Source organism: Hordeum vulgare, chromosome 7H, assembly GCF_904849725.1.
Source record: "Hordeum vulgare subsp. vulgare chromosome 7H, MorexV3_pseudomolecules_assembly, whole genome shotgun sequence".
NCBI classification, from domain to species: Eukaryota; Viridiplantae; Streptophyta; class Magnoliopsida; order Poales; family Poaceae; genus Hordeum; species Hordeum vulgare.
The window spans coordinates 404,422,164-404,435,438 of NC_058524.1; the positions used below are offsets into that span (position 1 = coordinate 404,422,164).

The 13,275-nt window shown below is 50.3% G+C and overlaps 2 protein-coding genes across 3 annotated transcripts; one reads left to right on the forward strand and one right to left on the reverse strand.

Annotated features, from left to right (window-relative positions):
• Positions 1-771: 771 nt before the first annotated feature.
• On the forward strand, positions 772-4,070 carry LOC123411304 (mediator of RNA polymerase II transcription subunit 21). 2 transcript variants are annotated; one of them, XM_045104235.1, is made up of 5 exons: positions 797-1,148; positions 1,714-1,785; positions 3,461-3,512; positions 3,620-3,707; positions 3,868-4,070. In XM_045104235.1, the coding sequence occupies exons 1-4, from the start codon at positions 855-857 to the stop codon at positions 3,694-3,696; spliced, it is 495 nt and encodes a 164-aa protein (XP_044960170.1). In that variant the 5' UTR covers positions 797-854; the 3' UTR covers positions 3,697-3,707; positions 3,868-4,070. The 2 variants fall into 2 exon arrangements, with proteins under 2 accessions (XP_044960171.1, XP_044960170.1); XM_045104236.1 differs by lacking the exons at positions 3,461-3,512; positions 3,620-3,707; positions 3,868-4,070 and adding an exon at positions 2,637-3,173 and having other exon boundaries at positions 772-1,148.
• A 1-nt stretch (position 4,071) lies between these two features.
• Positions 4,072-5,510, reverse strand: LOC123411305 (major pollen allergen Ole e 10-like). The gene is made up of 4 exons (XM_045104238.1): positions 4,925-5,510; positions 4,745-4,776; positions 4,412-4,661; positions 4,072-4,316 (listed from the first exon to the last, which is right to left on the reverse strand). The coding sequence occupies exons 1-4, from the start codon at positions 4,992-4,994 to the stop codon at positions 4,291-4,293; spliced, it is 378 nt and encodes a 125-aa protein (XP_044960173.1). The 5' UTR covers positions 4,995-5,510; the 3' UTR covers positions 4,072-4,290.
• Positions 5,511-13,275: the final 7,765 nt, after the last annotated feature.

A 13,275-nucleotide genomic window follows, 5' to 3' on the forward strand; every position in this document is an offset into this window, starting at 1 on the left:
AACCCTAATCCTAACCCCATCATACCCCTTATCCTAACATACAAACAAATAAAACAATATGATATACATCCCACATTTCATGAAAAAACTAGGGTTTCCTCAAATTTGCAAAAAAAAAGAACACAAAAGATTTTCCTTTGGATGAGAATGAGGGGAGAGGTGGGGATTACCTTAGGGGAGTGATTGGACAACAAATGCCCGCTCCAAACCTTCAGATTTGGTGATGTAGAGAAGGATTTGAGGGAGGGGGCAGTGGCTGGGAGAGGGGCTGGGGGAGGGGAATGAGGGAGGGGGTGGGGAGGGGGGTGGGGAGGGGGCTGGCCCGTGGCCCTGTAAGTCAGTGTGTGGCGCCTAAGCGTCAGGCGCCACACATTACAATGTGTGACGCCTGAGCCTTAGGCGTCACACTGCCTGGGGGGTGGGGCCCTCCCTGTCACGTGGTCGGGGGTGTGGCGCCTAACCCCTAGGCGTCACACAGTACAGTGTGGCGCCGAGGTGTCGGGCACCACACAAAAGGGTCAGGCCGGTGAATTATTTCTCCCAAGGGGTCAATCCGTGAGTTTTTTCGTCCCAGGGGTCATTTTTATCAATTTTGCCGCGTTCTGCCGCCAATTGCGTCAAATAGGAGCTCCCGTACGGAACATCATAAGTGGACTTCCAAAAAAGAGTTACCGGGCAGATGGGCCACGAGGCATCGTGTGTGCCAGGCTAGAATGTGATTACAGAGAAGAAAACCAACCCAGCCCACATAAACGGTCTAGACCTGCAACCTCCAGCGTCCCGGAAGAAACAAAGAGGGGAGGGGAGGGGAGGGGAGGCAGAAGAGCGGGGGAAGAAGAGGAGAGGGATCAGCCATGGACATCATCTCGCAGCTGCAGGAGCAGCTCAACGAGATTGCCATGGTGTCCGTCAACACCTTCGGCACGCTGCAGCGTGACGCTCCGCCCGTCCGCCTCTCCAACAGCTACCCCGACCCGCTCAACCCCAACCCTAACCCCGACGGCCCCGCCTCACAGCCCCAGGCCCCACCCGCGCCCGGTGCGCCGCCGCCGGCTCCTCTGCCGCCGCAAGCGCAGCCCCAGCCGGCTCTCGACCTCGACGAGCAACCCAAGGCCATGAGCCACGCTCTCGTCCTCGCCGCAAAGAAGGTGCGCATCCCGTCCGTGCCCTCTCTAACAGATCTACTGGCCCTAATGGTTTCAACACTGATTTCCTGAAGAATTGCTGGCACATTGTGAAATACTCGACTTTCATGAACTATGTGAAAATTTTCATAAAGGGCCGGGCTCTAAACCTACAAAGCATTAGCAACTTATTCGAGAAAAAGCATTAGCAACTGCTTCATCATCTTGATTCCAAACACAGATCTTGCCTCTTCTATTGATGAATTTAGACTATTTTCCCTCCTAAATTGCACTCTCAGATTTTTGAAAAAGCTGCTAGCTAACAGGTTACAATCCACTATCCTAAGTTTGGTCAGTAGAAAACAATACAGTGTTATCAAATCGAGAATATATTGTGATTAATAGAAGGATGAGGGTAACAGTTCCTGGTTACTAGCAGGGCATGTCGTGTTAGGTCCGTGATATCGATATATTGGGTTAGCTGACCTAGCTGTTAGATGATCTGTGCTTCTGTGATGGAATGTGCCTCTAGTTACTACTTTCAATATTGTTCTCATAGTGCAAATAAAACATTGTCCCTTTCATGCAGTTTGATGCTCTTGTTGCGGCATTACCACTGTCATCTGAAGAGGATCAGTTGAAAAGGATTCAAGAACTTCAGGTATGTTTCGGTTTCACCGTATCAGTATCAGATTAGTATGATCAGTGAACATAGGCCAACTTACCAAAATAGTTACACAAGGAATTGTGCACCTCCCATTTCTGAACTAAAGGGCACTAACACCCTTAATTATGAAAAATTAGAAAACTAAAGCATATGTTCCACGTAACGTACGAGAAAGCTAAAGGAGGATGCGGCAGCACCTCACCACAGGAAAAGTACTCCCAACTATACAAGACGACAACATGTATTTTTCAACTATACATCTGCTATTTTCGCTTGGACGTAGTCTCACTGTATCTGCTGGCAGTTTAACCTGTTTTAGCATATTGTACTATCCATAGTTACAGGATTTGCTACAGTAAGCGTCGAACCCTGATCCCGATCGATCGACCCAGGTTGGAGTTCAAATTTGCTCCGGTCGGTCCAAATTCACTGTCTGGTTCGCCGAGTTGACGCGAACTAAAAACCAAAACAGAACCCATCTCGCGGTACTCTTGGTTGTACCTGTCCTCGAGCGTACCTCCACCCTCTGTCCCACTGTTATGTGGGGAATTCCTTATGGTAGGCACAAGGCATCAGGGGTAGGTTAGGCCGTGGCTAAACAAGAGATTTTGATATCTGGAAGGATGTATCTGTTTTGGTAGTCTCCAGGTTATGTTAAGGTAGTCCAGTTTGAGTCAGATTCCAAAGAGTCCAGGATATGTCTGTGTCCTATATAAACTATAAAGGACCTATTCGTGTAAGCTAGAGGAGGTATATAATCAATAAAGTCTAGTTTCCCTAATCTCTGTTCTCTATCTCTAATCTCCGCTACCTTCTGCTGCTGCGCTGGGGCCGCCTTGCCAAAGGCCTCTACAACACCTCAGGCCAAGGGATCACCCTCAGATCCAGGGGCTGTTCCACCCACCGCGCATCAAGTATGGAAGGAATGCGCAGGCGGATCAATGGGATGGTCTTTGGCTGCCGAAGAGACGGTGACAGAAGTGTTGGTGATGAGCAGCGGCGGCGGGTGGTTCTTGGCTCATTGATGTGAGGAAGCTGGATGGATTCGGGGATGGATGGGAAAGCAACCTTGGGAGAAGAAGTGGAGGAGGAACGAGAGATGGCTGCATCTGTGTCGTGCTGTGACGGCGGCCAGGCCATGGCGCTGCAACAGTGAGAATGTGAGGCAGTAGCTAGAGATAGGTGAATGTGCCTATAGTTTAGGGTTGAGTCGTGGGCTAGTTGGGCTGGTTTGGCCCAACATGTACAAACATCTCTTTTTTTAATCCTCTTTACTATTCAGAGAAGGGATCTTCTATGGCTATAGACAAAATGATCTTTTATTATGGCTATGCTACACACTTCCGTGTTGTGAATTGGAAACAACAAATTTGCGAACCGAATATCCGATTCCTGAATCTGAGATGTATACTTCCTAACGAACCCGATTCGTACAAGGTAGCAATTGCAAATCACGAATTCAAATCACGAAAAGCAGATGCTTGATATTTTCAAGTTTATAACCTCTCACGGTACTTGTTTTTAGGACACATTTAGTTGTTCCTGATGTGTCCCAGAAAATGGCCACCATTTTCAGTACCTGATTATCCATCAGCGAATTATTGTAACCAGTGCATCATCACATTGACCTTGTTTTTATCGCGCAATTGAATCATCTGGAAATGTGCAGGCAGAGAATGAAGTTGTGGGATTGGAGCTTCAGAAACAACTTGAAGCTGCTGGTAACACACTTTGCAACGTTCTTGAATTTTGCATAAGTTGTTATATTTGATGGTGTTGCTGATTAAATACACAACTGATGGGCCACATATCTTTGTTCTTTTCACAGAACTGGAATTGCATCGGGTTGAAGTGTTGTTTAACGAAGCTACAGACAACTGTATAAACTTGAAGAAGCCAGATTAGTAATTATGCATGTAAGTTTGGATAGCATCCTTCCTCGGTATACTAATAAACTATCAACCATAATTGTTTCCATCAATTATTTATTGTGTTTTTTTAGTACAGGATGTTTTTGCATAGTGTATCCTAATTATTGCCTTTAGTTGACCCCCATTCAAATTTGTGCCGTTTCAGGTAGCTGGTGGAGACATGAATTTCCAGCATTCTGGTGTTACTCTCTTATACTACTTCCTAATGTCTTCACGATATCTAAGCTAGATTTGTAGACAGTAATGCCATTCCATGAGCACTTGCTGGATGAGTTATTAAAGTTGAGTGTTGTAACATCTATACCCTGAAATAGTTTAAAGAATAGGTCGGGTGGATTGGGCTGGTAAGTTCACTAGGGCAACTGAAATGATATTTTCACTGTTATAAAGAAAAAACATAGGATGGACATCTCATGATCACACTCAAAACACCGAAGCTATGCCTGATACGAACAATGGCAGTTGTGATGGCGAAAACGAACACACTAATCATTCTAGGGGACAACACAAGCACATATCCTTAGAAACATCTTATTTTCCCGGCTTCAGTGATCCCCCTGGACTGGACTCATGCATACTTGCAAGTGCCTAGACCTGCAAGGAAGTTAGGACGGGAAGAAGCAGTCAGTCCTCAGCACCACAGAAAGATTTCAGAAACGGCTGCATGAGATGAGACGCGCGGTGCTTACTGGGGTCGGTGATGCTGATGATGCCGGTGGCGTTGAAGAAGCAGTTCCACGAGTTCCTCCCCCTGGCCTGGTAGTAGGCGTTCATGGCCACCGACGCCCGCGACAGCAGCACGCCGCCGTTCAGCGCGGAGCAGCCCCCCGTGCCCTGGATCGCGCTGCAGTCGCTCTCGGAGCAGGCGAACTCCAGGTTGGCCCTCAGGGCCGCCTCGCCGGTCGAAGGCTTGGCCACGCACCACGTCTTCACCGCCGTCTGCAGGCCGCCAAGAAGAGCAAAACCAGATGAGTAACTCTAGCATGAGGATGGTGGGCGGCCAGGAGAATGCTTCTTCTCACCGGTGTCTGAAGAAAGGCTGCCGGTGCTGCCGCTGAAAGAACATGCCACACAACAATCGATCAATGTTAAAAGCTAGTATAGATCAGAGGCCAAGCAGTCAGCGAGCACATCTGCAGTAAGATTTTGCCACGGAATTCGGGGAATCTTGAGGATGTGGATGAGATCGAGGAGTGATGTACCGTGAGTGCAGTGCATGAGTAGCATGAGGGCGGAGACGAAGGCGATGAGCCTGACGGTGGTTGAACCCATCTCTTTCTTGTGATGAGAAGGAAACTGTTTTCTCTATGTGAGGAGGCAGAGGAGAAGGCGATACGCAGGGGTTTGAGCTGCCGTCTTGTGAGGAGAGCGGCTGCTTCGTTCATGCTCGCGGCGTGGGGGTGTGTATGTGCATATATGCAGCCGAAGAAAGAGGGGGAAGCCGAAGCAGAAAGGGTGTGACGCAGAAGCGGTTCACGGCAAGAGGAAAAAATAGCAATCCAATTTATGCCAGCATTGATTGCAGGTTTCCGCATTTATATTTCGCCAAAACGCCTCCGTTTCTTCTGTTTTCAAGGGAACGGGTCAGTTACGACTGGTAGTACAAGCTTTTACGGAGACAAGTGACCATGAAATGGCAAGGATGGTGCGAAAACAGAAACGACACAAGCACGATTAGACAAGGCACTGCCATGAGACTACGATAGTTGCTGCTACACCTAATAATAGGTCTCGGTCCACTAAGGTCTCTTTGATTCATAGGAATTTTGGAGGAATTATAAAGGATTGAATTTTGTTGGAAAAAATTCGTTGGAGCCACTTGGTTTGTAGGCATGGATTTCTTTTCCTATGTAGAAATGAACCAATTATCCTTCACAGTTTAAAGGGAGAAAAAAAATATTAGACTAGACTCAAATAAAAAATAATCTTACCCTATGCATCAGATGACGTCTCTTTTCCAATAGAAACAGAAATATATGTCATCTTTTGAATATTAGCCAAGAGGTATGCCACTAGGGCGGCCCTGATTGCTCCCCGACTTCATCACCCTAACCAGACCGCGTTCACTAAAGGACGTTTTATCCTGGACGGGATTCTCGTCCTCCATGAGATGCTCCATGAAGTGAAGAGGAGACATCCTAAGGCTGTGTTTTTCAAGATTGACTTCCATAAGGCATATGAGTAGTAGACGCCCTTGCGTCGATCTTAGACCTAGCCAAGAGGGCGGGTCATATTAGGGGTATATGCCCACACCTCATCCTTGAGGGTGGACTCACCCATCTCAAGTATGCCGATGACACGATCTTGACGGTGGAGGGTTCAGACGAGGATATTGCTCACCTAAAGTTTTTCCTCCTCTGCTTTTAGGAGATGTCTGGATTAAAGATTAACTTTGGAAAGAGTGAAGTTATGGTGCTGGGTTACTCCAATGAGGACTCCCACCGTATTGCTAATCGCCTAAACAATCGATTAGGGTCCTTCCCGACAACTTATCTTGGCATGCCGATCAGTGAATCACGACTGCAAGAGAAGGACTTGCGCCCCTCGGTGGCCAAGGTCCAGCATAGGGTAGAACACTGGCAAGGGCATTGGCTCTCCAAGGCGGCTAGGGTGGTGCTTATTAATTCATCCACGAGTAGCATGTTGATGTACCTGGCGGGATTCTATAGTTTGCATGAATCTCTTCATCAAGTTATTGTGAAGTACCAACCCCGATTCTTCTAGGCGGGAAAGGGTGACAAACAGAAATACCATATGGTCAAATGGTCCGAGATTTGCAAACCTACGACCGGGGGGCCTCGACATTATCTCGTCGAAGTGTATGAACATAGCCCTTCTGTCCAAGTGGCTATGGTGAATCGAGATTGGGGATGAGGGAATGTGGCTTGACATTATACGTGCCAAGCATTTGCGAGGTCAGCGTCTTGCATTTGCCCCCAGGACTGGAGGATCCTAGTTCCGGCAGTCGATAATCCAGCTTCTGCAGATTCTCTGGATTGGTTCATGTTGGAAATATGCCCTAGAGGCAATAATAAAATGGTGGTTATCATATTTCCTTGTTCATGATAATCGTCTATTGTTCATGCTATAATTGTATTAACGGGAAATAGTAATACATGTGTGAATAAATAGATCACAATGTGTCCCTAGCAAGCCTCTAGTTGGCCAGCTCGTTAGTCAATAGATGATCATGGTTTCCTGATCATGGGCATTGGATGTCATTGATAACGGGATCACATCATTGGGAGAATGATGTGATGGACAAGACCCAATCCTAAGCATAGCACTAGATCGTATTGTTCGTATGCTAAAGCTTTTCTAATGTCAAGTGTCTTTTCCTTCGACCGTGAGATTGTGCAACTCCCGGATACCGTAGGAGTGCTTTGGGTGTATCAAACGTCACAACGTAATTGGGTGACTATAAAGGTGCACTACGGGTACCTCTGAAAGTGTCTGTTGGGTTGGTACGAATCGAGATCGGGATTTGTCACTCCGTGTGACGGAGAGGTATCTCTGGGCCCACTCGGTAGAACATCATCATGAGCTCAATGTGACTAAGGAGTTAGTCACACGATGACATGCTACGGAACGAGTAAAGAGACTTACCGGTAACGAGATTGAACAAGGTATAGGTATACCAACGATCGAATCTCGGGCAAGTTCTATACCGAAAGACAAAGGGAATTTTATACGGGATTGATTGAATCCTTGACATCATGGTTCATCCGATGAGATCATCGTGGAGCAAGTGGGAGCCACCATGGGTATCCAGACCCCGCTGATGGTTATTGGCCGGAGAGGTGTCTCGGTCATGTCTGCCTGTCTCCCGAACCCGTAGGGTCTACACACTTAAGGTTTGATGACGCTAGGGTTATAGGGAATTGTTATACGAGGTTACCGAAAGTTGTTTGGAGTCCCGGATGAGATCCCGGATGATGGGGTCATAGTCCTAGGGTAGGGTCATAGGCCTGTCCTACAGGTCCTACCCAAGGACTACCCCACGCAAGGGACATGACCTTAAGTATGCCCGACCGTATTAAGGTGCCCCCATCATCCAGTCGGTAACGGGCCCAGAATCATCCAGTCGGAGACTAAGACTCGGAGGACACCGGACCTACCGACTGGATACACTCGGTGTGTCGTAACCTCCCTGGAGGGAAACTGCCGTACGTTTCCGGGTGCATTAACTAGCATTTATAGCATACGTTACCTGTAACGCATGCATTCAATCGCCACAACTCCACCCTTGAATCAGAACCGTTGTGGAGGGCAGCGCACTCTATATAAGCCGCCCTCCCCCACTGGTAAAAGGGTTAGAAAAACATTGTACTCCATATTACACTCGGTAACAAGCTCCAAGAGCACTGAGACGTAGGGCTATTACCTCCACCGTAGAGGGGCCTGAACTCATACAACCTCGCCGTAGCTAGGACTCTGCCCATCTCATTCGTACCCTACACATCTACTGTCAGGCTTATACCCACGACAGTTGGCGCCCACCGTGGGGCAGGCGTCTAAGCGACTTCCGACGAGTTTGCGACTACTTCCTTTCGTCATGTCGTCCGGTGGAGTTTCGAGCATGGGTCACCAGATCCTCTTCGGTGCTCTCTCCTTCGTCGTCGACGATTCGGCGTGGCTTCGGGAGGCACCCCTTGACGTCAAGGCGCTTCCCCGTCGCGGGGCCACACACTTTCGTGCCGGCGCTCGCGGCGTTCTTCTTCTCCAACAATCGGCTCCATTGCCGGCTTGCACCTTCGTCACGCGCCGCAGCAGGCGATCGCGCAGTCCGCGTCTACAATGTTGGGTGCAGCATGCCCGAGCGCGCCAGTTCGCGTCCTCTCAGGTCGCAGTCCTGGAGTCTGTTGTAGTCGCCCCACGCTCCCAGTGCTCAGACTCGGTTCCGACTGAGCTTCCTACCGAGTACGTGGGTCGTGGGCCTGCAGCAGAAGTACACATGGCCAACTCCCATGAAGATCCTCGTCAAGCCGACCGAGGTGAAGCTGGCGAAGCATCCGGTGCGCGTCGTCCGCCTCGTCGTTCTGCCAGCCGACACACTCGGCGGAGCAACGTGGAGGTGTTCCGCACACCTCTCCTCAACCTGGCCGCGGCTGCCCAGATTGCCGATTCCCTCCAGCCAACTGATTCAGAGGCAGGAAGGGGAATCGAACAAATTCGAGCCCTGTTGCGCACGGCGCAGCAGCAGAATTCGGCAGTCTCCCAGTCACACAATCGGATCCACAATAGTTCCGTCCATGCAAACACGCATAGATCGGTTCACAGCCCTGGATCTCATCAGTATCGCCGTCGCTCACGCACCCCTCCACGGGGTGGGCCCTACGGGTCCCGGCATCATGATGATCGGCATTCAGTCGGCGACACTTACGACCCAAGACCCGACGCAAGGGGCCGAATCGCTCAGCGAAGAGTCGACAGGGGTCGAGCCCACCGTGATGGCCGCGATATGGACCGTCCGAGTGGAAGCAGGGCCATCGTATCTGGCCCCGAGTGTTTTAGTCGAGCCATCCGCTCGGCTGATATCCCGCCCAACTTCCGATTGGCTGCGGGGATCGGTAAATTCTCAGGAGAGTCCAAGCCCGAAACATGGCTAGACGACTACCGAGTGGCGGTCCAGATCGGAGGAGGAGACGACCATGTCGCTATGAAGCACCTCCCTCTGATGCTCGACGGTTCAGCCCGAGCTTGGCTGAACCAGTTGGCCCCCTCAAGCATTTACAGTTGGGCAGATCTAGCCCGAGTGTTCATCAGAACCTTCGAAGGAACGTGCAAGCGCCCTGCAGGTCTTGTGGAGCTTCAGCACTGCGTCCAGAAGCAGAATGAGCCCTTGCGCGACTTCATCCAACGATGGACGACTCTTTACCACACGGTGGAGAACGTCACCGAGCATCAAGCAGTCTGCGCCTTCAAGGCAGGCATGCGGTACAGGGAGCTGTACTTGAAGTTTGGTCGAACCAGCGACATTTCCATGAGCAAGATGATGGAGATAGCAACTCGCTATGCAAATGGCGAAGAAGAGGACCGCATCCGGAGCGGTAAACACAAGACAGTCGGCGATGCCGACGGAGGTAACACTCGGAAGCAGAAACCGAAGGTTCCACCCACTCCGCAAGCAGAAGCTGCAGCTGTAACCAGCGCCAAATTCAAGGGCAAAGGGAAAGCGCAGTTCACCCCCAAGGAAAAGCCTTTCAACAATCCCATCCTGGACCAGCCTTGTCCAATCCATACGAAGATGGATGAGGAAGGTAACCCCATATACGCAAAGCACACCACTCGGCAGTGCCGTCTCCTGATCCAGGGTTTCAGCGAAGGGCAGCCGAGTGAGAAGAATCCTGAACAGGATGAGGAGGACAAGGAGGATCCGTTCCCCCAAGTCCATGCAACCCTCATGATCTTCGCTGACGTCGAAATCAAGAGTCGACTGAAGCTAGTAAACAGAGAAGTCAACATGGCCGTTCCGACTGCCCCCAAGTTTCTCAAATGGTCTCAGACTGCGATTAGCTTCGATCAGTCGGATCATCCAACACATGTCCCCACCCTAGGATGGCAGGCTCTGGTCGTCGACCCGGTGGTGGAAGGAGTCCGACTGCGCAAAGTCCTAATGGACGGTGGCAGCGGGTTGAATATTATGTACGCCGACACTCTCAAGGGGATGGGCATTCCAATGTCCAGACTCAGTGAGAGCAATATGCAGTTCCGCGGAGTCGTCCCAGGGCGGAAGGCCAAGTCACTCGGCCAGATCGCATTGGAGGTCATCTTCGGCTCCGACAAGAACTTTCGCAAGGAGAAGCTCACATTCGAGGTGGTGGATTTCCAGAGTGCTTACCATGCAATTCTGGGCCGCCCGGCGTACGTGAGTTTCATGGCACGCCCGTGCTATGTGTACTTGAAGCTGAAGATGCCGGGTCCAAAAGGCGTTATCACCATCACCGGCAACCGCCAGCGAGCCGAGGAGTGTCTGCAAGAGGGGTCGAGGATCGCCGACCAGCAGATGGCTGTACTCGAGCTCGAAGAGTACAAGAAGACAGTCGACCCCGCCGACTTAATGCGATCAAAGAAGCCAGCTTCTGAGTCCGCGTTCCAGTCGGCGGGAGAGACTAAGAAGGTCAGCATCCACCCGACGGACGAGTTGCCGCCCCGACGAACATCTCCACCACCTTGGATCCCAAATAGGAAGCCGAGCTCACCCAATTCCTCCGTGAGAACTGGGACATCTTCGCATGGAAGCCATCTGACATGCCGGGTGTACCCAGGGAGTTGGCTGAGCACCAACTGCATGTGGATCCCGCTGCTCGGCCCGTCCGAGAGCGCCTGCGCCGGTCCGCCGCGCACAAAAGGAAGGCAATCGGAGAAGAGGTGGCTAAGCTGCTAGCTGCCAGATTCATTCGCGAGGTTCACCACTCCGAGTGGCTCGCCAATGTAGTCATGGTGCCCAAGAAGGACAAGTCACTCCGAATGTGCATTGACTTCAAGCACCTCAATAAGGTCTGCCCGAAAGACCATTTTCCGCTCCCCCGCATAGATCAAATTGTCGATTCGACTGCGGGGTGCGAGCGTTTATCATTTCTTGATGCCTACTCGGGTTATCATCAGATCCGTCTGTATGGTCCTGATGAGTTGAAAACAGCTTTCATCACCCCGTTTGGGTGCTTCTGCTACATCACCATGCCTTTCGGTCTGAAGAATGCAGGAGCTACCTTTATGCGCATGATCCAAAAATGTCTCCTCGACCAGATCGGTCGCAATGTGGAGGCATACATGGACGATATCGTAGTCAAGTCCCGCAAAGGTTCCGACCTGCTGACTGACTTGGCAGAAACATTCGCCAACCTTCGTAGGTACGATATCAAGCTAAATCCTGCCAAGTGTTCATTCGGTGTTCCCAGCGGAAAGTTACTCGGTTTCTTCGTTTCCGAACGAGGGATCGATGTTAACCCCGAAAAGATCGGGACCATCATCCGAATGGAGAGGCCGGTCAGAATACACGATGTTCAACGACTCACAGGTTGCTTAGCAGCTTTGAGCAGGTTCATCAGTCGACTCAGCGAAAAAGCACTTCCTCTGTATCGACTCATGAAGAAATCAGATACCTTCGAGTGGACAGACGAAGCCCAAGTCGCGTTCGACGACCTCAAAGTCCTACTTTCCACCCAGCCGGTTCTTACTGCTCCGCTAAGTAAAGAGCCCCTTCTTCTGTATATCGCGACTACAAATCAAGTCGTCAGTACTGTTCTTACAGTCGAGCGAGAAGAAGAAGGCAAAGCATACAAAGTTCAGCGGCCGGTGTACTACGTCTCCGAGGTCCTGACCCCTTCCAAGCAGAGGTATCCCCATTATCAGAAGCTTATCTATGGGATCTATTTGACTGCGAAGAAGGTTGCCCATTATTTCCAAGACCACTCGGTATCTGTCGTTTCTGATTCTCCTTTGTCGAAAATTCTCCACAATCGAGACGCGTCAGGCCGAGTGGCGAAGTGGGCGATGGAGATGCTGTACTGTGACATCAAGTTCGAGGCCAAGAAAGCTATTAAGTCTCAAGCCCTGCCTGACTTTATAGCAGAATGGGTAGAACAACAGCAACCGACTCACATCTACTCGGCTCATTGGACAATGTTCTTCGATGGGTCTAAGATGTTGAATGGATCCGACGCTGGTGTTGTGATCATATCGCCAAAGGGTGACAAGCTCAAGTACGTGCTTCAGATACACTTTGATTCCTCTAACAATGATGCAGACTATGAAGCTCTTCTCTACGGATTGCGCATGGCCATCTCACTCGGCGTCCGTCGCCTGATGGTCTACGACGATTCAGACTTGGTGGTCAACCAAGTGATGAAAGAGTGGGACGTAAGGAACCCCACTATGACAACCTACTGCAATGCAGTCAGGAAGCTGGAGAAGAAGTTTGAAGGTCTAGAACTTCATCATGTTCCAAGACTAAAGAACCAAGCGGCGGACGAGTTGGCGAAGCTCGGATCCACTCGGAGACCCGTCCCGAGTGATGTCTGCCTCGAGCACCTCCATCTTCCTTCAGTCAAAGAAGATCCCTTCACGGAAGAGCCAGTACAACCCAAGAGCGCAACAGACCCGACTGAAGTCGATGTGCCTGCTATGGTTGATTTGGTCACAGAGATTCTGGTAATCATTCCCGATTGGACTGTGCCGATTATGGCATATATCCTAAGGCAAGAACTTCCAGAAGATGAAGTCCAAGCCCGACAAATAGTTCGCAGGTCGAAGGCGTTCACTGTCATTGACGGTCAATTGTATAAGGAGAGTGTTTCAGGCGTTCTCCAACATTGCATTTCCCCAGAGGAAGGGCAGTTGATCCTAGAGGATATCCACTCGGGAACCTGCGGCCATCATGCTTCTTCAAGAGCACTCACCGCCAAGGCGTTCAGAGCTGGATTCTTCTGGCTGTAGGCTAACGAAATGGCCAAAGCTATGGTCGATCGATGCGAAGGCTGTCAGTTCTACTCCAACAAGTCCCACAAGCCAACATCTGCACTAAAGACAATCCCACTTGTGTGGCCGTTTG